Here is a 25,902-nt window from a genome sequence, read left to right on the forward strand (position 1 = left end):
ACTGGTGTGTTCACATTGCAGCAAAAGAGAGAGAGAGAGAGAGAGAGAGAGAGAGAAAACAATGCGCTTGAGCAGGAAACAGATCAATATGCAGTGCTAAGGGTGGGGGGGGGGTGGTCATTGCTCGAAAAGAAATAGATCCACACATTGCAACAACTTCCTCAGGAAGCTGAAGAAATTTAGCAAATCTCTGCAACCCGTTTTTTTATTGATGCATCGTAGAAGGCATCCTGTCTGGGTGCAGTAGAGTTTGGTCTGGCAACTGCTCTGCTTGTGACTGTAATAAATGGCAGAGAGTTGAGGACTCGGCTCAGAACACCATTGACACCAGCTTACCTGCTATGGTTTCGGTCTATGCTTCTCACTGCCTCAGTAAAAGAGCCACCATATTCAATGGTCCCACCCACCCCAGACATTTCCCTTCCATTGGGCAGAAGATATGAAGCACGTACCACCAGGTAGCTTTTACCTGCTTGTTATCAAAATGTTAAATAGTTCCCTAGTACAAAAAGATGGACTGTTGACCTCTCACTCTACCTCATTATAATCTTGCACCTGGTTTACCTGCTCTGCATTTTCTGTTACACTTTATTCTGCATTCAGTTATCGTTTTACTTTGTTCTGCCTCAATGTACTGTGTAATGATTGATCTGTATGAACACTATGCATGACAAGCTTTTCACTCTATCTTGTTACAGGTGACAATAATAAGCCAATTCCAATTCCACTCCAAACATACAGACAGTATGAAATATGAGGTTAGATACATTTTTGTGACTTGGGAGGCAGGGACACTACAGAACTCTTTTGTTCACCATTTTACACCCCTCCTGCCGTGACAACAGAGGCAATTTTCTCATCGGATACTTCCTTAACATAATAGAACTGGGTTGGTTTGTGAGTGACTGTAGCCCAGTTGTCAGAGTATTGAAGGATAAGAAAACCGATGGCCAGTTTCTGGGAGGTAGTCAGAAGTAGAATAGATTGCCCAAGCCAGTCCACCAGAAGGAAGCACCAGGGAAGTATTTAAATGTTAGATGTCCCCCATCAATGGCCCAGATGCTCAGTATCGAAGTTTTGCATTAAGGTTCCTTCCCCATGAACAAGCCCTGCAGCCACATTTCTGTCCAGGTCAAACCCAAAACAACTGCAGATGTTGGAAATCTGAAACAAAAACAGAAATTACTGACAATACTCAGCAGTTTAGGCAGCATGTGTGAGAAGAGAAACAGAGATAATATTTCATACAGAAGACCCTTTGTCAGAACCTTCCTCAATTTGAAATGTTACCTCCGCTTTTTCAGCACAGATGCTGCCTGTCGACCTGAGAGATTCTAGCGTTTTCTTGTTTATTTTGTTTCTGAGATGAGTGAACATGTAAGTACATCGTGGGGCATGTATAATTTCAGAGGCGACCTGGCCTGGGCCTCTTTGGGCCCACAAGGCAGTTTTACAGCCCTAGAGGCTTCACTGGAAAGGATCAAGCAGACCGCAAATAAGAAGTTGAGGTAAATGGCCATTTACAGTACTTTGCCCTTCAAACAGCCTAAAAATTGTGCGTAACTTGGCAAGATGGGAATGGACATTTACTGTGCATGAGGGCGAGGGACCTGGTGCTGTTGCTACAAATCAGGTTCCTGTAGAGGGAAGAGGTTGGAAGGCGTTGGTTACTCTGTGTCCAGCATAGCCCCGTGTAGGCGATTGCATTGAACAATCCGTGTCCAGAATTGACCTGGTCTCATAACGTTCAGTACTGCAATTTGGGTGGCGGGGTGGAGGTACGTCTCCATCAAAGGAAGTGTATGCACTCCTTCCCTCTGCTAGCCTGCAGGTCATCCTTGTAGCGCCTGCTTAGCCCCCCTGATCAGGGTCACGTGGAGACATGAGAGCAGGTGGTGGATGGTCGTATGAGTAGCTGGTGCAGATCACAAGTCCTGGTTATGTGACCAATGACACCAAGTAGACAATCTCTGAAGAGTATTGGTCATGGCTGGGATCGCCTGTCTTGTAAAGACACTGCCCAGAAGAAGGCAATGGCAAGGCACTTGTGTAGAAAAATTTGCCAAGAACAATCATGGTCATAGAAAGACCATGATCACCCACGTCATACGACACGGCGGATAACGAATGAATGAACAAACTGCAATTGGTACACTGTGTGCAGCGTTTTACTGGTTAGAGGGTGTCCACCAATGGGCTGGTTACAGCAGCGATGCAGGTCCTTCCTACCCTAGGAACGGTCCGCACATATGAACAAGTGCTCGGCAGACCGGCAAAATGGATTTACCAGCTGCAGGCAATTGTTCTTATCCATTGACCATAGGCATAGGAACAGAATTAAGCCATTCAGCCCATCGAGCCTGCTCTGCCATTTAACCATGACTTATTTATTTTCTCTCTCAACTCCATTCGCCGGCCTTCTCACTGTAACCTTCCGCCAGCTACAATTTTGCCAAATCACACACACACTCTAGTTTTGTGAATCCTGTAGCAGCTGTGTTTATTTTAAGACCATCAATAGTATTTAAAACCTTACCTACAATGAAAAAATATTTTAAGAAATATTATTATTAATGGACATAGCCTTTGCCTAAATTTGTCAATACCAGCTTTGTTATAAAGAATGGCAAATTTCTATTTGCCATTCTTGTCAGGATTGGAAAGAACCCCACTCTATCCTGAGGAAAATGGGCCACCAGCATGGCTTTGGGCAGGGGAGGTTGAAATTGACTGGGTCTTTTTAAGAGAAGACAAAGGTCATTGATGAATGTACAACAGTGACTGTGGTTTTCAAGGATTTCAGTAAAGCATCTGACAAGGTCCCTCATAGTAGTCTAACCTGGAAGATTAAGGCACATGGGATTCACAGGTACTTGTCAGTCACGGGGTCATACAGAATGGAACAAGGCCCTTCAATTCACCAGCCATGCCAAATGTCTTGTCCAGTGAACTAGTCCCACCTGCCCACATATGGCCCGAAGCCCTCCAAACCATTCCTATCCACTGCTTCTGGCAGCTTATTCTCAATATGCATCACCATTCATGCGATGTGTGTTTGGAACGAACGGCCTCTATTCTGGGTTCAAAGTGATTGGCTCCATTGCTTTTCTCCCACTGAGGTGGCAGGCGAGGTTGAAGTCGACAAGGATGGGAGCAGAGGACGAGCAGGTGCTCGGCCCCAGCTGCCTGCATTTGACCGGTCTCCCTCTCCCTCTCACGAGCTGCTGTCAGAGGAAACTGCAGGAGTCTTGGAATCCATGTCACATGGATTGATTGGAAAGGCTGTGGACTCATTTTGGGGTCTTTGGGGTTCATGTTGCATGTGTTCCTGGATTCTAGTTACTCTTTTATTTGCTGTTTTTGAGCAGTTTGATCAGGGGGATTGGTTCAGTCTGGGGGGGGGGGGTTTCAGCAAAGAATGCCTTGCCCTGCGGCCTGCAGTGGTGGAACACTGAACTGAACTCTGCAGCGCTCCTGGATTGATGTTTGATTTTCTATGTGTTCTCCACTCCCTGTCTGCTGTTTGCGCAAATTTTTTTTGGAACGTTGGGTGTTTGATGTTTTCTTGACAGGTTCCATGGTGTTTCTTTGTTTTGTGGCTGCCTGTGGGAGGACAAATCTCAGATTTGTAAGCTGTGTACATACTTTGATAATAAATGTATTTTGAATCTTCGAAGTTAGCCTGGTCTTTTGTCCAGAGTGGAAATGTCAAACATTAGAGGGCATGGGTTTAACATGGGGTGGGGGTGGGGGCGTGCGGTAGGATTTAAAGGAAAATTACACAGAGAGTGCCAGGTGCTAAGAATGCACTGCTAGGGGAGGTGGGGGAAACAGATACTAAACTTAAGAGGCATTTAGTGCTGTGCAAGAATAAACAGGGGTTGGACAGATATGAACCATGCGCAGGTTGATGGGATTAGTTTAAATTGGCATCAAGGTGGGACAAACATGCTGGGCTGAAGGGCAGGTTTCTGGGCTGTACTCTTCTATGTTTGATGTCCTCCATTGCAATGGTTATATCATGGCCGGCGTTTTAGTGGTTACACCATCAAAAGCATTTTGCTGATTACATTGTGGTCCAGAATTGCACAGATCTCTTAGTGCCCACCCTTCCAATGGTTACACCATGCAAGGCATTATCCTGTGTCTGGCGTTGATGTGAATCAAACCAGATGGGGTACTTATTAAAGAGTCATCTGAGTGAGGGCTGAGGTTGGCTCAATGATGAATCACCTGTCCACAGAGTTGCCTCTGTCCCTACTCCAATTTCCCTTGCTGAGTGCTCTCCCAGAGTCATCATGCCAGTCTGGAACTAGACCTTCAGAGATACGGTCTGTCCCTACTGGTCGAAAGAGTTCAGAGATACGGTCTGTCCCTACTGGTCGAAAGAGTCTGCACAGGGTTGTAGACTCATCCCCCTCCATTTTGGACACGTCTCCCCACCATTGAGGACATCTTCCAAAGTTGGCGCCTCAGGAGGGCCCATCATTACGGACCCTCACCATCTGGGACATGTCCTCTTCTCATTTCCACCACCAGGGAGGGGGTACAGGGACCTGAGGAGACTTCTCAAAATAGTTGACCTTTCAGAGTGAGACCCTTCATCAGGACTAGAAAGGAAGTGGGAAGAAGCCAGACCAAAAAGGTGTGGGGAGAGGAAGGAGTAAGAATTGGAGAGCAGCAAGAGAGAGTTTCACTGAACTCTCATCAGAGAGAAAGGAAGGCATCCCTTGAGGAGACTTCGCAGTGGAGCAACAAATCATCAACGCAAGAGATTCTGCAGATGCTGGAAATCCAGAGCAACACACACGCAACATACTGCAGGAACTCAGCAGGTCAGGCAGCATCCATAGAAATGAATAAACAGTTGATGTTTCAGGCTGAAGCCCTTCATCAGGACTGGGAAAGAAGGGGGAATAAGCCAGAATAAGAAGACCGGGGGGGGGGAGGGGTAGAGGAAGGAGTAAGGCAAGTTTTCATTGCCTGTTCATCTGTGGGGATTCCAACTGAAGTGTTTGTTCCATAATCAGTTAATAGGCCAGGGAGTATCCTCCCAACATTAGCTGTATGTATTGTTTAGTCAGCAATTCTGACAAAGTGCGTGCTGGCTGCCCTATGGGGCTTCATCCCTTGCTGGGTATCAGACAGGACTTCTGTTGGAGAGAAAACGGATCTCATCTCTTAACCAGTTGGTGCCAATTCTGATGAAGTGTCACAGATTCAAACATTGACTATTTATCCCTTGCAAGATGTTGTCCCACATGATAAGTTTTTCAGATTTCCAGCGTCTGCAGATTGTTGGGGCTTTTGCTTTCAAATCAGCGATTGTGCTTCAGGCACTGATGATAAACCGAAGGATAGAAAACAGTCAAACCAAGAGAGAGAAATAACAAAAATGTATAACAACAGAGAAGGAAGAATGATTAGAATGTGGAACTACACAACAGGTCCTATTTCACCTTATGATAACAGACTATAGCTGACAACTGGATGTTTAGCTGTAGTGAACTGGTGTTGTTGCTGCCTTTGTGAACCTGCTGTAGAATCCAAAGTGAGCACTGAGCATGGTGCTTCCAATATGTTCTTAACTGTATTGCCTGTAGCGCTGATTACAACTACCTCGATAACAAGTCCTGGTGAAGCTTCAGGTAGCTGGTCTCACACAGTAATGCTCACCTTAGTGGCTGACTATACTAATCCTTGAGGCAAACTGCAAGTGTGCCCAGAATTGTATCGGCTACAATGTTCATCACAGCAATTAGCTGCTATAGAGCCATGAACTCACAGAGCACTAACACACAGAAACAGACCCTTCCCATCGACCTGCACTTGAAACATAGCTCTCCATACCCCTCCCATCCATGTACTTATCCAAACTTCTCTTCAATGTTGAAATTGAACCTGCACCCACCACTTCATTCCACTCTCTCACCAACCTCGAAGTCAGGAGTTCCCAACCTTTTGTGAAGAAGTTCCCCTTTGTGTTCTGTGTAAACATTTCATCTTTCACCCTTAACCCATGATCTCTAGTTCTAGTCTCACCTAATCTCAGTAGAAAAAGCTTGCTTACATTTGTCCTATTTATGCCCTTCATCATTTTGTACACTTCTATCAAATCTTCCCTCATTCTCCATGGCTCCAGGGGAAAAAAAAATCCTAACTTTTCCCTATAGATCAGATCCTCAAGTCCAGGCAAATTTTCTCTATACTCTTTCAATCTTTTGGTATCTTTCCTGTTGCTAGGTGACCAGAGCTGCACACAATACTCCAAATTAGGCCTCACCAACATCTTATACAACTTCAACGTAACATCCCATTTCCTGTACTCAATACATTGATTTATGAAGGCCGATTGCCAATGTACCTTTGCTACCCTATCTACCTGTGACACAACTTTCAATGAATTATGGATCTGTGTTCCCAGATCCCTTTGTTCTACTGCATTTCTCAGTGCCTTACCGTTTACTGTGTTATCCCTATCCTTGTTTGTCTGCCGAAAATGCAACACCTCACACTTGTCTGCATTAAATTCCATCTGCTATTTCTCAGCTCATTTTCACAGCTGGTCCAAATTAGGCTGCAAGCTTTGATCGTCTTCCTTGTTGTCCTGATGTTGGTGTCATCTGCAAATATGCTGATCCAGTTAACCACATTTATCATCCCTGTGGCACACCACTAGTCACCAACCTCCAGTTAGAGAGGAAACCATTTACTATCGCTTTCTCACTTCTCCCATGAAGCCAATGTCTAATCTGATTTATTACTCATCCTGAATGCCACGTGACTGAACCTTCCTGACCGATCTCACATGTGGTACCTTGTCAAAGGTCTTGTTCAAAGTCCATGTAGACAACATCCACTGCCTTTCCTTCATCAGCTTTCCTGGTAACCTCTTCAAAAAAAATTATAAGATTGGTTGGATGTGACCTATCACGCACAAAGCCAGGTTGACTATTCCTAATCAGGCCCTATTAGTTCAAATATTATATACCCAGTCCCTTAGAATATCTTCCAATAACTTTACTACTACTGATATCAGGCTCACCAGTCTGTAATTTCTTGGCTTATTCCAGAGCCTTTCTTAAACAACGGATCAACATTAGCTATCCGCCAATCCTCTGGCACCTCACTTGTGGCCAAGGACATTTTAAATATCTCAGCTAGAGCCCCTGCAATTTCTGCACTAACCACCCACAGGGTCCAATGGGACACTTTGTCAGGCCCCAGTGCTTTATCCACCCTAATTTGCCTCAACACAGCGCACAGCTCATCCCCTGTAATCATATATGGTCCATGATCTCACTACTGTTTCTCTGTGGTGCCTGTAGTAGCAACTGATCATGATAATTAACAATTTTACCTTCTCCAGAATTTCCAAACAAGCACCGAGACCTTGACGTACGTACCGGTGGTGAGGAAGGCCCTCCCCCATTAGAATGTTCATGCACAGCCATCTTCCCGGTGCCACTACAAGCCTCAGTCTGGTTGTCAGTACCGAGGACTATCAATCTTCTTTTACTGGAATATGCATTTGCCAAAACTTTGAGTGAGAGACACGCCATGGTCTCATTGAGGTTCATCCCATGGAGCTGTGTGACACAGGACTGTTCTGTGAGCTCTTCCGAGGGACACACACTGAACAAACATCAGTGACTGCACGAAGATGATCACCTCCGTGAAGGAGACACTGTGGTTTGTCTGAAGCTCACTGGACTGATTGGCACCAGCATGCACCAGGCCTAGGTGCTGAGGGATACACTGCTGCTTGTTGCTGCCATTACATAGGCTTTAAGGACAAAGACCACAGTTTAGGCCGCAGTGACGCTGCAAACTATAATAAAATCCCTGGACTTATTCATGAGGGAGTATATGAAGAAAGGTCATTATTATGCCCTGTAATTAAGGATATCTTCAAAAGGTGGAGCCTCAAAAAGGCAGCATCAATCATTGAAGATCCTCACCATCTAGGACATGACCTCTTCTCATTGCTACCATCGGGAGGGGGGAAGGTACAGGAGCCTGAAGACCCACAATCAATATTTTAGGAACAGCTTCTTTCCCTCAGCAATCAGATTTCTGTATGGGCCGTGAACCCACGTACACCACCTCACTATTCATCTTTTCACTATTTATAGATTTTATTTATTTTTATTGTAGCTTGCAGTAATATTTTTATGTATTGCAATGTACTTCTACCACAAAACAACGAATTTCACGACCCACGCCAGTGGTAATGAAGCTGATTTGGATTCTGTATGAGGATATGCAGTCAGCTGTCTCTCTGTCTCCCTGTAGCCCTATACATCATCTGATGGCATTTGGACCAAACAGTGAGTATACATTCATTCAGGCTGCTCTCTCACTTCTGCAAGCATTTTGCTTACACTTCACTCTCTATGGAGATGTTCCCAGTTTGACTGCAACTCTGTCTTATTTAATTTCACTTTCTCCTCATTTTCTTCCCTTTCAATAACCATCCACCCTAATCTCATTCTCCACTCACTCCTTAGCTTGTCACCAGATTCTTAAACTCTCTGTGCTTCACTTTGCAAATTGAGATCAAATTAAGGCACTGCAGTTCAGGCTGGATATTATGCTTGAACTACTGTGGGGATAGTAAGGAAATGGGATAAACTGGAAGGAACTTTGAAATAGTTAACTAGCACGAGTGGGCTAAATGGCCTCTTCTGTGCCACATGACTGATTTTTTTTCTTCAGCTGTCTTTCCCTGGAATTTCCAAAGGGGTTCCAAGCGCAGTGAGGCAGCTGCCTCGCAGATCTGATGATCCTAGTTCAATCGTGACCTTGGCTGCTGCTTGTGTAAAGGTTGCATGTGACCATGTGGGTGGAGACCCATAAGTAAATTGGCCGTGGTTAAATTTTTCAAGAAAGGTAGAAAATGGTGGGGAGGGAGAGTTATGGGAACATGGGAATCTTAAAATGGAATTGGTAGTGTAAATGGATGATTATTTGTTGGTGCCCACTCAGCTTGAATTTCATACTCTCTCCACCCTATCCCACCCCCCGCAAAACACACTGCAGGCTGGAATAAAATCCACAGGAATCCAGTGCAACATTCTTTTCTGAGGTACAAAAAGCCCCCACTTCACACGCCTTTTGAGAGGGTGATCCTGTACATTTGGTATTCAGGATTATGTTGGCTGCAACCAGTCGGAAAGGCCTTGTCCTTACCCATGGCCTGAGCCAAAGCAATGACCACCTCCTGGCATGTTGTCTTCTCACTGACGCCACAGACCACTCGCTGAACCCCGTCCACCCACACCTTCAGTTCCATCATCTGAAGCTCCCACCAGCAGTGGGGAGCAGGAAGGGAGGAAGGGAAGACCTGATGTCAGACCTTCGTGAAGATCATCAGTCCTGATGTTGAGGTCACTCTTGCTGTGTGAAGACCGAATCTGGGAAAAGAGAAGAAATGTAGGGTTAAAATTTGGGCTGATAGAGACAGGACAGGTTGTTTTTTTCCCATTTAGCAATCAAACAATGCGGATAAAAAAATTGTTGGCCCGTAAGTGAAAGAGGCAGGTAAAATGTGATGGTTCTGCAGACATACGTTGGCCATCTATCAGAGCAGATCACCATGGTTGAAAATCTCTCTTGTGTTAATCTTTGTGTCACTGTTGATGTCATTAGAAGGAATTCTACATGTGGAAACATAAATCCCATTGGAAAGTCAGGGGGCAAATTACCTGCTGAGCACAAACTTGACCTGCTGGGTTCCTCCAGCAGTTTGTTTTTCAGACTGCACCAGCTGTGGTCTCCTGTGCCTTCATTAATAACAACTCTGTAAGTCTGGGAATTGTGGTCCACTCTCCTCTCCTATCAGATTTCTTCCTTCCCAGCCCTTTACCTTTCCCACCTATCTGGCTTCACCTATTACCTTCCAGCTATCCTCTTCCTCCTCCCCCCCCCCCCACCTTTTTCACTCCGGCATCTTCCCCCTTCCTTTCCAGTCCTGATGAAGGTCTAGGCCCAAAACATCAACTGTTTATTCATTCCATAGGTGCTGCCTGACCTGCTGCATTCCTCCAGTGTTTTTTGTGTGTTGCTTTAGTTTAATTCAGTTTATGTTCAACATATATGTTGTGGGCTATGCTTGTTGAAATGTCTGTCTAAATACATTGGCAAGTCTGATTTCACCACCTCCTCTGGCACCATAGCTATGTATGTATAATCTGACCACTAAGGTGCAATACTTGAGGATAACACCTCATCCCCGTCAACAAGGGTCACTGATGACATTTGGTGATGTTGGGTTCACAGAAGAATGAAGATGGGGTTGTTTTCATGCTAAATCAGATAATCGTCCTGGTCCAAACTGCTACTTCATTCCCGCCAGCCTACAGGTCACCCTTATGCAAGGTGTAGCACCTGCTTCCTCCCCCCTCCCCCCAGGCAGGGTCACGTGAAGCCATGGGATCAGGTAGTGGATGGTCATATGTGCAGCTGGTGCATATCACAAGCCCTGGTTATACCAGGCAGACAGTCTCTGAAGGGTATTAATAATGGCTGGGTTCATCCATCTTTTAAAGACACTGCCCAGAAGAAACCACTTCTGTAGTAAAAATTGCCAAGAACAATCATAGTGATGGAGACCATGATTGCCAATAACATGACATAGCACATAATGATGACGTCATATGACATGGCACATAATGATGATGATGATGATGATGTCACATCAACACAAGCCCATCTGTATTCTGTGCAGGAGTGCAATCACCTTCCAGTGAACAACATGAACACAAGAGACTGTGCAGATGCTGCATGTCCAGAGCAACACAGACAAAATGCTCGAGGAACTCAGCAAGTCAGGCAGCATCTGTGGAAATGAATAAAGAATCAATGTTTTGAGCTGAGACAACTTCATCAGGACTCACGAATAAGAGTCTCAGCCTGAAACAATGGCTCTTTATTCATTTCCATAGATGCTGCCTGACCTGCTGAGTTCTTCTAGCATTTTGTCTGTGTTAGTAGTGAAGAACCATCTGTTTTACAAACAGAAAACAAAACTGGGAGCCCTCCTGACTCAGTAAACCAATACCTTCAGGCTCCCTTCCCCCCACCTTTTAAATCTACTCATTTTTTTTTCTCCAGTCCTACTAAAGCGTCTTGGCCCAAAACTTTGACTGTACTTTTTTTTCCATAGGTGCTGCCTACCCTGCTGAGTTCCTCCAGCATTTTGTGTGTGTTGCTTCCACAATGGAGGACATGGATTTAAAGTGACATGGGAGAACGATTTGAAAGGGAAGCTTTCACATACGGAGCTAGCTTCCAGAGGACATTCTTGAGGCGATCTTGGGCTGTCGTTAAAGAGAGTGAACCCTCACAGGCGGAAGGTCCTGATGGAGTATCTGGTAAGGCTCTGAAAACCTGTGTCAACCAACTAGCAGGAGTACTCAAGGACATATTCAACCTCTCACTGCTATGGGCGGAAGTTCCCACTTGCTTCAAAAAGGCAACAATTATACCAGTGCCTAAGAAGAATAGTATGAGCTGCCTAAGGACTATCACCTGGTAGCACTCAGATTGACAGTGATGAAATGCTTTGAGAGGTTGGTCATGACTAGACTGAACTCCTGCCTCAGCAAGGACCTGGACCCATTGCAATTTGCCTATCGCCACAATAGGTCAATAGCAGACAATCTCAATGGCTCTACACACGGCTTTAGACCACCTGGACAGCACAAGCACTTATGTCAGGATGCTGTTCTTCGACTATAGCTCAGCATTTATAATACCATCATTCCCACAATCCTGATTGAGAAGTTACAGAACCTGGGCCTCTGTACCTCCGTCTGCAATTGGATCCTTGACTTCCTAACCAGGAGACCACAATCTGTGTGGATTGGTGATAACATATTTAACATATTTTAATCTATTCAATATACATCTACTGTAATTGATGTCTTATTTATTTATTTATCTTCTATATTATGTATTGCATTGAACTGCTGTTGCTAAGTTAATAAATTTCATGTCACATACCGGTGATAATAAACCGGATTCTGATTCTGAGGTACAATTACAATGTCTGAAAGGTATTGAAACAAATATGTGGATAAAAAATGTTGAGATGGATATGGGCCAAACAGGCAAAGTGGACCTCCTTCCCTTTCTCCTATGGTCCACTCTCCTCTCCTATCAGATTCTTTCCTCTCCAGCCCTATACCTTTCCTACCCACCTGACTTCACCCATCACCTTTCAATAATTCTCCTTCCCCTCCCTCCTCCTTTTTATTCTGGCATCCTCCTCCTTCCTTCTCAGTCCTGAAAAAGGGCCTTGGCCCAAAATGTCGACTGTTTATTCATTTCCACTAACGCTGCCTCACCTGCTGGGTTTCTTTTGTATGTGTTGCAGCAGGTGCAGACTTCCTCTTGCAAATAAGACTAGCTTCTGAAGACATTTTGGATGGGAAGGATGAGTTGGCCACAAGGTTCTGTTTCCATGCTCAATAACACTTACTGCTGAAGAGTTATTAATTCTACACAACTATTCATTGGAACTGTACCGAGTTTCCTCATTATTGTTAGCTAGCTGTTTACTCAGAAGACCAATTATTAATGGGTGGCATGGTAGGGTAGCAATTAGTGCAACACTTTGCAGTGCTGGCTGTAAGTTTGGGGTTCAATTCCTGCTGCTCGCTGTCTGTAAGGAAGTTGAATGCCTGTAACTACATGGGTTTCCTAAAGGTGCTCCGGTTTCTTCCCACAGTCCAAAAATGTACGGTTTGGGTTGTCAGAATCAGGTTTAACATCACTGGCATATGTCATGAAATTTGCTAACTTTGCAATAGCAGTACAATGCAATACATAATAGAGAGAAGAACTGTGAATTACTTTGCAATAGAGTACAATGCAATACATAATAGAGAAAAAATGGAATTACAGTAAATATAGTATGTATATATTAAATGGTTCAATTAAATAGGTAGTGCAAAAAAATAGAAACAAAAAAGTAATGGGGTGGTTTTCATGGGTTCAATGTCCATTCAGAAATCTGATGGCAAAGGGGAAAAGGCTGTTCCTGAATCATTGAATGAGTGTTTTCAGGCTCCTGCACCCACTTCCTGATAGTAGCAATGAGAAGAGGGCATGCCCGGGGTGATGGATGCCGCCTTTTTGAGGCATCGCTCCTTGAAGATGCCCTGGATATGATGGAAGCTGGTACCCATGCTGCAGCTGACTAATTTACGACCCTCTGCAACTTACATCAATCCTGTGCAGCACCAACCCGTGCCCTGCCTCCCCATACCAGACGGTGATGCAGCCAGTTAGAACGCTCTCCATGGTACATCTGTTGAAACTTGTGAGTGTTTTTAGTGACATACCAAATCTCCTCAAACTCCTAATGGAATATAGCCACTGTTGTGCCTTCTTCGTAGCTGCATCAATATGTTGGGGCCAGGTTAGATCCTCAGAGATATTGACACCCAGGAACTTGAAATTGTTCACTTTCTCCACCTCTGATCCCTTCATGAGGACTGCTGCGTATTCCTTCATCCTCCCCTCTCTCAAATCCGCAATCAGTTCTTCGGTCTTACTGACCTTGTGTGCAAGGTTGCTGCTGCGACACCACTCAACCAGCTGGTATATCTCGCTCCTGTATGGCCTCTTGTCACCATCTGATATCATACCGGAGGAACGTTGTATCATTTTGTAATGCATGCATTTCTAAATGACAATAAATGAGGACTGAGTGTCCTCATAATCTAATCTAATCTGAGATTTTGCCAAGAATGGTTGTATCATCGACAAATTTATAGGTGGCACTTGAGCTGTGCCTAGCCACACAGTCATGGATGCAGAGGGAGTAGAGCAGTGGGCTAATCAAGTTAGTAAGTTGTGAGAATGTTATGCTAGCACCAGAAGCATGGGTACACTTGTGGGCTCCCCCCAGCACAATCCTCGCTGATTTAATTTGACACCAAATGACGCACTTGACTGCTAGTTTCGATGTACGCGTGAAAAATAAAGCTGATCTTTTTGCTCAATATACGGAGTACAGTAAAGCAAAGCTCTATTAATCTGGTGGGCTAGTAGATTTTACAAGCTATTAGATGTTACTTTCTGTTAATTATCTGACATTTTCTTTTTTTTTCTTTCATATGCTTCCTGGTAGAATAATAAATTGTCCAGTTAACCAGTAAATTTGAAGAGAGTGTGGGAATCAAGGCCTGGGTAATTTTCATGGGAAACAGACCCAGGTTAGTTTAAAGGGAGTGTGGGAGCTGGGGCCTGAGTTTGTGAACAGAAGTGTGAAACCTGAATCGCAGTGAATGCAAGGGCGAAAGCTGAATCCAAGGCAGGGGAGCTGGCTGCCAAACCACTGGGATTTCTGAATGTGGAGATTTTCTGTTTGAGTTAGTGAGGGAAAATGTGCTTATTCCCTCTGTAGTTGCAGAATAGTTAATTATTCAGCAAAGCAAGAATTACTCATGAGGTAACAGTACGGTTCATGTTTGTTCTGTAGAATGTGGTTAACTTCAGCATGGTGTCAGGTGACAGTCCCCTGAAAAGCTGTCCAGAGGACTGAACAGATCTTGAGGTTACTGCCTATCCCCAAAGAAAGCCATTATTCTTCAACTCTGCATCAGCTTTCCTCCCTCGTCGGGGAATTAATGAAGTGGAGGTCTATGCTGACACAGTCTGCCTCCCCCACATTCCCTGGGCAGACATCTCATTAATTACAAAAAGGTGCCCTCTCTCTAATCTGAAATTTCATCAGCCATGCAGATCCGCTTTTACAGATGCACATCATTCGCATATGAGAGCTTACATAGAAAAGCTGATTACACCAGTAGATCAGAGCTGATATATGATTAAGAAATCATAGGAGAGGGGAGAGGCCATTCAACCCCTTGACATCTATCACTAAGGACCACTGTCACCCAGGACACGCCCTTTTCTCATTGCAGGTACAGAAGCCGGAAGGCACACACTCAGTGATTCAGGAACAGTTTCTTCCCCTCTGCCATCCAATTTCTGAATGGACACTCCCTCTCTACTTTTGTTTTCTCTTTTTGCACTACTTACTTCATTTAACTTTTTAAAAATATAATAATTTTCACTGTAATTTACAGGTTTCTATTATTATGTAATGCACTGTAGTGCTGCGGTATAACAACAAATTTCACAGCATACGCCAGTGATATTAAACCTGATTTCTGAGTCTGTTCCACCTGTCAGATCATTGTTAATCTACCCAATGTTTTGTATCAGGCCCTGACCCATTTCCTTCAGTTCGCTTGGTTTGGAAGCAAGTCTCAAGAACTCATGACAATGTCAATGGGTCCCAGGATTTGCAGCCTTTTAGAGCCTCTGGATTTGGGATGTCCACCTTGTATTGTGCAAAATAATGGAAGCATCAGTTGGACAGGATGTCACAGTGAGAACAACGGAATAATACAAATGCATCCCTAGCTTTTGACTGGGTTTGTATCAAAGCCGGGGCTTAACTTGTCAACAGACATGCATTGTCTAATTGATGCATGTCCAATTGTGGATTCTGGGACTCTCCAATATTTAAACCTTTTTTTCACTGCCCAGTCTCAGAGACAAAACCATCCGGGATTTAAATCTTTTTTTAAACCCAGCTGTCAAGAGATTAACAAAGAAAAAGCAGATTTGTTTTCTGCTGACTGACCTTTGACTCTCAAAGCTCTCTGTCTCTTTGTGGTATAAATTGTAAATAGCTGGGATTACAAGTGTGAAAGAAAACCTACAAAGGTAACACAGTGGTTATCCAAAGGCTTTAAAGCTTTAAACAGGCTGCAGGAGCAGAGACTGGAATCATCCATTGTTTTATTGAAACTCTGGGGTAAACTACACACACGCACACACACACACACACACACACACACACACACACATGCACATGCGCAGAGGGCGGGGCTCAGCATCAGGAGTGCTGATCGTGGATAATTTGTCCCGTAGGTTTTTCATCCAGATATGAGTATCTGGAGTCTTCACTGCTCCATCCTGCTATTTCAGGATTGACAATTTGCCGGAGTACTATGATAGATTCAAGAAATTAGTATGTGGCTGAAAGGACAAAGAAATGAGGGTAGAATGTCAGCAAAGAACTAAGCAGCTCGATAAACAAGATAAAAGTTCTGGTATAAGCTCAGCAAAGGTACAAAGAGTACCAATATAAACTGGGACAGACCGGGTGAGAGGTGTGAACATAAACTGGGACAGACCGGGTAAAGAATACCAACATAAACTGGGACTGACTGGGTAATCAGTACCAATATAAACTGGGACAGACCAGTGCCAATATAAAGTAGGACAGATTGGGTGAGGGGTGCCAATATAAACTGGAACAGCAACATACATTAAAATCGCTGGTGAACACAGGCCAGGCAGCATCTACAGGAAGAGGTACAGTCAGGTCGAAGGGTCTCGGCCTGAAACGTCGACTGTACCTCTTCTTATAGATGCTGCCTGGCCTACTGCATTCACCAGCAATTTTTATGTGTGTTGCTTGAAATTCCAGCACCTGCAGATTTCCTCGTGCTTGTGTTTTTAAACTGGAACAGACCAGGTGAAGGGTGTGAACATCAGACCATGTGAGGAGTGTGACATAAATTGGGACAGACTGGGTGCACTTAAAATGGTGGAGAATGTGAAACAGGACATTCTTTTCACTGCTCTCAGCTGTCAGTAGTCTGAGATTGAACTCAATGATGCTCGTCTATTGTCCAGCCATTGTCATATTCCTGTATCCACACTAACTGTTCAGCATAGCTGGCGAATTCCTTCCCTTTCCTTCACAGTTATCACTGGCGACCATCTGAAAGACTGCCCTCTGCCCCTTCTAATTTCTGAACTATAAGCTGCCTTGAAAACTATCACACAAAAACAAACGAGGTCCCATATTAAAGTGAAAGGTAAAGGCCACAGAGCAGGGATGTGAAATAAGTAGTCATAATCAGAATCTGTCAGAAAGTGATGGAGCAACATAAGGAACATCTCAAACCAGACTCAGAACAGGAAGTGATGGTGAATGCATAAGGGAACATCTCCAAGCAAACACAGAACAGAAGGTAGTGAAATGACAAGATTGATGGTTCTTTACCTAGATGTGTAAAGCTTTCCTAAAATAGGTAAGTTAATAACATAATTTGAAATAAATGGTACAATCTAACAGCTGTTACAACAATGTAGTTGCAAAGAAACCTCAGTTGGGAATTATATGTTCCAGAATACTTAAGCTTTAGAGCAGACCAGTAAAATAGAAACAAGGTGCAGTAGCCCTGATTAAGATAAAGGAAGAAAGGCTTTAACAAGTTAATACAATAAAGATCATAAGGGACTTTAACCTACATGAATTCCAGGTAGTATTATGGAGGAAGAATTCATGGAGTGTACACAAAATTGACTGTACGGCTTTAAAGCCAAAGAAAATTATCAAAGTGTGGCGACCTACTTTCTAGCACACACGAACCGGCGCGCACCGGCAGAGAGGCCGGCCCCAAAAGGGGCGCCAGGCTATCTTCACCAGCAGGGGGAAAATCCCGCGCGCGGGAAGGGTCTGCGAATATGCATTCCCCACAGCAGTCCCGCCCAGGGAGGGCGGGAACGGAAAGGCTTTAAGGAAGGCCACGAAGTTTGAATAAATCTCTTTTATCACAACTCCAATTCACCGATTACGTGTCGTTACTCTGGCGCTGTGTGTAGCACACTGCTACAAAAGTACATTTCTGTCACAATATACAACCCGGAAATTCATTTCCTTGTGGACATACTCAATACATCCAATAACCATAATAAAATTAAATGAAAGACTGCATCAGCCTGGGCGTTCAACCAGTGTGCAAAAGACAACCAACTGTGCAAAATGGAAAGTAAAGAAATAATAATAAATCAGTAAGCAATAAATATTGAGAACATGAGATTAAGAGTCCTTGAAACTGAGTCCATAGATTGTGGGAACATTTCAATGATGGGGCAAGTGAAGTTATCCCCTCTGGTACAGGAGCCTGATGGTTGAGGGATAATAACTGTTCCTGGTGGTATGAGTCCTGAAGCTCCTGCAGCTTCTTCCTGATGGCAGCAGCAAGAAGAGAGCACATTCTGGGTGGTGGGGCTCCCCGACGATGGATGCTGCTTTCCTGCAACAGCATTTCAAGCAGTATCTGTGGAGGCAATGGGACCATCAATGTTCTGGGTCTGGACCGAGAGTGTAGAGAGGATAGGCAGTGTGAAGAGATGAGAGGGAGGGGTGAAGCAGCGGCTGGTAGGTGAGAAACCAAATCAAGCGAGGTGGAGGATGATGAGGTGGGGGAGGATAGGGCTAGATTGGACCAGGAGAGGGGAGCAGGTGGAGGCAAAGGCTGGAGACAGAATCACAAGTGGAACCAGATAAACGAGGGAGAATGGGCAGATGCAGGCAGGCTAGGGAGGGAGGTAAAGGATAAGAAACATAGGCCAACATTTGTGTGGTTGATGGGTAGATGGACCCGATGAGAGAGAGTAATGGATAGAGATATTGAGAGATGGGGAACGGAGTATTAGATAGAGAATCGAGGCGATGGAGAAGTCCAAGGAGACTTTATGGAATTAATCCAGCAGGATTCTAAGGCAGCCAAATTTGAGAATGAATAGTAGAGTTGAAGATTTTTGTGAGGTCATAGAAAGCATATTCCATGGTCCTTTCTGCCCTGTACATTTTCCTTGGATTTGACACATAGTGAAAATAATTTATGCCTGTCTGGACAGAATCCACAGCTCTTCGGACACTGGGGGGAGGTTGCTAGGGAAGATTCTTGTAACAATCATGCCTACTGTGTTTTACTCTCTTACCAAAACCCTATACAGATTGGTATCTCATTGTTGAACAGGCCTGAAAAGTTCCCTTGTGGACTGACGCAGAAGCTCATGAATTTAAAAGGTGACACATGAACCAGGGCCGAGATACTATATTACACCAATCTGACCTGAGCACAGTGATAAAGAAAGACTGTTTGAACTTTAGGAAATCCGTTCTTTCTCCAAGGAGCTGTAGGAATTTCCAGTTTAATGAGTAGATACTTCACAAGTGATTCAGCTGTGATCTTTTGGGAATCACTGGTATAAATCAGCGCCTTCAGAAGACATCATTACCCCGGCACTGAAATGGCAGCAGAGAGGATGTACATTTCAAAGCAACTGTTTAATAAAATGCAACACTGAATGTACTGTCATTTTTACAGGAAGATGTGTAATATATTGCTGGCAACAACAGTGGCAAGAGGTACAATATTTGGTTTAAAGGTCTGAACCAGCATTTCTTGGCCTTCCCTGCAAAGTTTCCAAATACGGGCATTCCCTGGAGTCCCAGCCACACTATTAAAGTAAAGTTATGCTCTGATGTCCCCTTGTTCTGTGTGAGTGATACTGCTCTTTGGGAAGATCCTTTACAATATCCCTCAGAGGAATCGATTACACTGAATTTCCTGAGCTAATGGATGCTGAGGCATTGATTCAGAATGTTCAAAGCCTTTTGTTCAAATTGACAGACTGCTTATCACCCGATGGACACACAGAGGCTTATATATCAGTCGTGGGCTCAGGGCAAGGAAATTGTTAAAGATGACAATGACATCCACTGAGATGACCTTTCTGGAGAACTGAGCATCCCCAGGATTTTCTCTCATTGTAATGGGAGAGAGAAAGTCAGCGTGAAACAGTGTGAGCGGAGTCTGATGAATACCTAGGAGAAAGACAAGTCAGCCTCACACAGTGGGAGATGGTGGTTCCAGCAGAGTAATCAACAAATTCCACACTGAATTCTGCAGGGCAGGACCTCAGTCAGGGCTCCGTCTACCACCACACCCGGAGGATGGGGAAATCCCTCAGGCAGTGGAAGGGGTATCACCTCAGGAAGCAATGAAGGGCAATGGTGCAGCATTGATTTGTGGTTATTAAAATCTTTTCAAAGTTTACACGGCTGAATGTACAAATCACAAATGTAAAGGACTTTTTCTTCCTTTTGTATATATAATTTTGTTATGAATAAAATATATTTTGATTTTAAAAATTAGGTGTGCCCTGTTATCAAATGTCCAGCACCTCCTAATTGAAAACCCTGATCAGTTTAGTAGGCCCTCAAACTCCAGTGTGGATTGAAACTTACTAAACTGTAACCCAGGTCCAATCATGAATGTGGGTACAGATCGTGTGGAGCTTGCGTGTTCTTCCTGTGACCATGGTGGTTCTTGCTGGATGATCGGGTTTCTTCCCACATCCTAAAAAGGTGCTGGAGGGCTACTTGCTACATAGGGGAAGTTCACGGCAAAAGAAGCAACAGGGAAGTTGAGGGGCACGTGCAACCAGGAGAACAAGATAATGAGGAGGGGGAATGGCAGCATTGGGGGTGATCCCATGGGAGCTAGCATGGACCTGATGGGCTGCAAGGCCACTTATTGTGCTGTAGTAAGAGTAACTTAAATTAATCATTTGGTTTGTAAACACTTCCTCTCATTTACCTCCTGGCTTTTAGAAGCTGGAAGGTCCAAAGCCCATCTGAGCTATTGTTTCAAACCAGCTGCAGGAACAGATTCACAATACTTGTGAGGTTTGTTTCTGAGTTACTTAAAAGGGTCCTGCCATGTTCCTAGAGCAGGGGTGTCCAACCTGGCGTCCACAGACCCCTCAGTTAATAGCAGGAGTCCATAGCATAAGAAGGTTGGGATGCCCTGTCCTAGTCAATCTCAGATGGATTGTACCTAAATGCCTGAGGCAGTAAGATCAGCTACACTGGAAGTGAAGACTGGAAAATAGGTGAAATTTAAAGAGAAAGGGATAATTAAAGGGGAGCATCTCATAAAATGACAAAAAAATTTGGCAAACAAAGGTTTGAGAGAGAAGGCACAGGTATACTTTTATAAACACGAGAAAGTAAGCAGATGCTGGAAATCCAATGCAACACACACAAGATGCTGGAGGCAAGCTTTTTTTATTGTCTGTAAATCCTTAGTCCTTAGTTCAGTGTAGGCAGGATGGATAAGGCAGCGGAATGCTCTTCCTGTGAGATGTGGGATTTCAAGGTATCTGACAGCCTTCCTGATGACTGCATCTGCAGGAAGTGCACCCATCTTCAGCTCCTGACTGACAAGATCAAGGAACTGGAGATGGATGTCAGAACCATCTGGGAGGCTGAAGACCTCATGGATGAAACTTTTACTGGGGTGGTCACACTTGGAGTACAGGCTTCAAATAGCAGATGGGCGACCACTAGGAGATGTAAGGGGAGTAAACAGTCAGTGCAGGGTTCCCCTGTAGCCATTCCCCTCAGCCACAGATATACCCCTTTGGATATGCTGGAGGGAATGGCATCAGGGCACAGCAGCAACAGCCAGACTGGTGTCACTGTGTCCAGCTCTTAGACTTAGCAGGGAAGGGTAAAGTCAGGCAGTGTGGTAGTGATAGCGGATAGGGGACTCAATGGTTAAGCGGACAGACAGAAGATTCTACGGCCAAGAAAGAGATGCCTGGGAACAGTCGTGGTGCACATTGGCACCAATGACACAGATAAAAAGTATGAAGAGCTCCTGTGCAGTGACTATAGGAGCTCAGGAAAGACACTGAAGAGCAAGACCTCCAGTGTAGTAATCCCTGGATGACTCCTGGTGCAGATGAATGGGTGACTGAGGAACGGGTGAAGGGGGCAGGATTTCAGATTTGTGGCTCACTGGAACCCCTTCTAGGGCAGGGATGACCTGTACAAAAAGAATGGGTTGCACCTAAACTTGAGGGGAACCAATATCCTGGCCAGGAGGTTCGCTAGTGCTACTCAGGAGGGTTTAAACTAGATTGGCAGGGGAATGGGAACCAGACAGCCCATTCAGAAAGTGGAGAGATGGAGAGGAAGGTAGATGTTAGGGCCAGTAAAAACAGGCAGGAGCAAAATAAATGATCTTAAGATACAATCGTTTGAAGTGTGTGTATTTTAATACTAGGAGGATTATGGGTTGAGGTGACAAACTTTGAGCATGGATCAGTACATGGAATTGTGATATTGTGGCCATTACAGAGATGTGGTTGAGAGAGGGACAGGAATGGCTGCCTAATGTTCCAGGGTTTCAATATTTTAGGGAAAAAAAAAGAGAGGGAGGGAAAAGAGGAGCAGGGTTGAATTACTAATCAGGGACAATATCACAGCTTCTCTCAGAGGGGACATAATAGAGGGCTTGTTTACTAAGTCTATATGGGTAGAACTCAAAAACAGGAAGACGGCAATCGCTCTGATGGGATTGTACTACAAAGGCCCAATAGGCACCAGGACACTGAGGAACAAATATGCAAGCAGGTTAAGAAAATGTGTAAAAATAATAGGGTTATTGACATGGGGGGCTTCAACTTCTGAAAGGGTGCAGAGGATGTTGCCTGGATTAGGGAGCATGCCTTATGAGAATAGGTTGAGTGAACTTGGCCTTTTCTCCTTGGAGCGACGGAGGATGAGAAGTGACCTGATAGAGGTGTGCAAGATAATGAGAGACATTGATTGTGTGGATAGTCAGAGACTTTTCCCCAGGGCTGAAATGACTAGCATGAAAGGGCACAGTTCTAAGGTGCTTGGAAGTAGGTACAGAGGAAATGTCAGGAGTAAGTTTTTTTTCTTTACGCAGAGAGTGGTGAGTATGTGGAATGGGCTGCCGGCCACGGTGGTGGAGGTGGATACGATAGGGTCTTTTAAGAGATTCCTAGACAGGTACATGCAGCTCAGAAAAACAGAGGACAGTTGGTAACTCTAGGTAATTTCTAAGGTAAGGACATGTTCGCCGCAGCTTTGTGGGCCTAAGGGCCTATATTGTGCTGTAGGTTTTCTATGTTTCTAAACTGAGACCTTCTTAGTGTAAGGGGTTTAGATGGGGGAAAAAATTGCTCCATGTATCCGAGAAGGTTTCTTAAATCAATCTGTGGATGGTTCAATGAGAGGAAGGGTTGTACTGGACTTGGTGTTGGGTAATGAGCCTGGCCAGGTGACCGACCTTTCAGTGAGTGAACACTTAGGGAGCAGTGACCACAACTCCTTAAGTTTTAAGATAGATATGGATAAGGTTAAGGATGGACCTTGCAGGAGAGCATTAAATTGGAGCTGGGTAAATTAAAACAGTATTAGGCAGGAACTAGAGAGAGTTAATTGGGAATAGCTGTTTTTGAGCAAGTCCACATCTGACATGCAGAAGGTGTTTAAGACCAACTGGTCTCTAAGACCAACATGACAGGCATGTTCCAGTCAGAAGGAAAGACAAAGATGGCAAGGTAAGAGAACCTTGGATTTCAAGGGAGGTGATGAATTTAGTCAAGAAAAAGGAAAATTATGTCAAACTTAGGAAGCCAGAACCAAACAGAACTCTTGATGATTATAAAGAAACCAGAAAACAACGAAAGAGAATTAGAAAAGCCAGGAGGGACCATGAGAAGTCCTTGGCAAATGGGATTAAGGTGAATTCCAAGGCATTCTTTACATACATCAAGAGCAAGAGGACAACTAGGGAGAGGGTAGACCACTCAGAGATAAGGGGGGAATATTTGCTTGGATGCAAAGGATGTGGGAGAGGTCATTAATGAGTAATTTACATCAGTATTTACCAAGAGGAGGATGTGGAGGATAGGAAGATCAGTGCTCAGCATAAGTAGTGTGTATATATATATATACATTTTGAAGTAGTGTAGAGTCTTTTAAAGAACATTAAGGTGGATAAGTCCTTGGGACCTAATGGGTTTTTTCCAAGGTTATTGAGAGAGACAACAGATAAGATTGAAGGCCTTGACCAATACTTTTGTGTGCTCTCTAGCCATAGGTGAGATCGCAGAGGACTGGCAAGGAGCTAATGTTGTTTTACTATGCAAAAAGGAAACCAGGGATAATTGTGGAAACTATACACTGGTGAGTCTCATGTCAGTGGTAGGGAAGTTGCTGGAGAGAATTCTTAAGGATTGGATAGGAGCACCAGCATGGCTTTGTGCAGATAGGTTGTGTCTTACGAACTTGACCTGAGTTTTTTTGATAAGGTGATTGATGAAGGTAAAGCCGTGGATGATGCCTACATGCATCTGACAAGGACCCTCTTGGGAGGCTCATCCAGAAAATTAAGATGCATGGGACTAATAATGAATTGGTTGCTTGGATTCAGAATTGGCTTGTCCACAGAAGACAGGGGGTGGTGGTTGAAGGGACTTACTCTAGCTGGAGGTCTGCAATTAATGGTGTCCCTCGGGTATCCGAATAGAACCTCTGCTCTTAGTGATTTCTATAAATGATCTGGATGAAATTGTAGGTGGGTTGGTTAATAAGTTTGCAGATGATACTACTATTGGTGGTGGTCTGGATAGCATAGAAGATTAGCAAAGAATACAAAAGGATATTGATCGGTTGCAAACATTGGCAGAGAAATTGCAGAAAGAGTTTAACCCAGCCAAATGTGAAGTGCTACACCTCATGAGGTCAAGTGTAAAGAGATGGTACATTTGTTAAGGGCAAGGCTCTTAGCAAAGTCACTGAGCAGAGAGATCTTGGGTTCCAAGTTCATAGTTCCCTGAAAGTGGCTCCACAGGTGATAGGCTGGTGAAGAAGGCAGAGGACATGCTTGCCTTTACTAGTTGAGGCACTGAGTTCAAAAGTCAGGAAGTTATGTTGCAGCTTTTTAAAACTCTAGTTTGACTGCATCTGGAGTATTGCATGCAGATCTGGTCACCCCATTATAGGAAGGATGACAAGGCTTTGGAGCAGGTACAGAAGAGATTTACTAGGACGCTGCCAGGATTAGCAGATACTTTAGGGGCTTTTAGATAGGCATATGAATGTGAGGGCAATGGAGGGATATGGCAATGGTGTGCACAAAAAGATGAGTTTAGTTAGCCATTAGATTACTAATTTAATTGTTGGCACAACACCGTGGGTCAAAAGGCCTATGCCTGTGCTGTACTGCTCTATGTCAGAGGGTCCCAACCTGGGGTTCATGGGGTTAATGGTCGGGGTCCATGGCATAAAAATGGTTGGGAACCGCTGTCTGATGTTCTAATTGATGGTTTGTCAAGTCTGCATGTGAAAATAACTAAACAGTGTCAGACAAACCAGAAGGAAAAGGTGCTGGAATGAATCTGCGTGTTAAATCCATACAACAGCTTGTGGTTATGCAAATCCACTTACTATGGTAACATGGACCTGGGGAGTGATTCAAAGAGAATTTGCCATTGAGCTATTTTTGGAAAGATGAGGGAAATTGATGAACAATTGGGTGATAGATGGGCCTTTCAGGAGGAAAGAGAGATAGAGGAGGGAATCCCAAAGCCCAGGGTCCGTAAGAGGGCTGAAGGATACTGAATTAGGGAGTGCATGTCCACAAATTTTAGACCTGAACTTTTTCTGATCTGAGAGACAATGCAGTATGAGATAAAGAACTCTGATTGTGACTTGTGAGACAGGATATGGACAGCACAGGATATTTGCATTGGTAGCTGAAGTTACGTTCCAAAGGTAGTCATAGCCATGGATGGTAGCTCATCTAGGAGAGGGAAAACTCCGATTTCAAACCACCGCTGCCTTGCAGCTATACCCGCGCACGGGAAAGGCTTTGTGAGTAAGCCCTGAGGAAAACTCCGGAGTCGGAGACCCGAAGGCGGCTGTCTGCTGTACCCAGCACCGGCACGGCAATCCTGCTATGCTGCTGGCACCGAACTGTACCGACTTTCGTCGTTCCTTTGGACCTGTCATCAGCATGGAGAGGGGAGTACCACTGCATGGGCAACAGACAGATCTCCATATCAACTCTGCCCTGGCTTGCGCCCTGGAGAGGCCACTCCAGCTTCACTTTATAGCGTCGGACAAACACGGGAAGCAGTAGTTACCGGTTATAAGTCATAATGCTTGTTTGGCGTAGAGCATGGCGTCAG

General features: G+C 44.4%; 1 protein-coding gene across 5 annotated transcripts in view; it reads right to left on the reverse strand.

Moving 5' to 3' along the window:
• Positions 1 to 25,902, reverse strand: part of LOC140195279 (ras association domain-containing protein 8-like) — a 78,574-nt gene that overhangs the window by 37,373 nt on the left and 15,299 nt on the right. For 4 of the 5 annotated variants that reach the window (XR_011885406.1, XR_011885407.1, XM_072253356.1 and 1 more), the window contains exon 2: positions 9,193 to 9,416. Coding sequence is in view for 2 of the 5 variants with exons in the window: in XM_072253356.1 (XP_072109457.1) it covers positions 9,193 to 9,298 (106 nt within the window). In the remaining 3 variants the exon portion in view is untranslated. Of the gene's footprint in view, positions 1 to 9,192; positions 9,417 to 25,902 lie in introns of those variants that run through there. The other variant, XR_011885408.1, reaches the window with a different exon arrangement.

This window comes from Mobula birostris, chromosome 3 (assembly GCF_030028105.1).
Source record: "Mobula birostris isolate sMobBir1 chromosome 3, sMobBir1.hap1, whole genome shotgun sequence".
NCBI lineage: Eukaryota > Metazoa > Chordata > Chondrichthyes > Myliobatiformes > Myliobatidae > Mobula > Mobula birostris.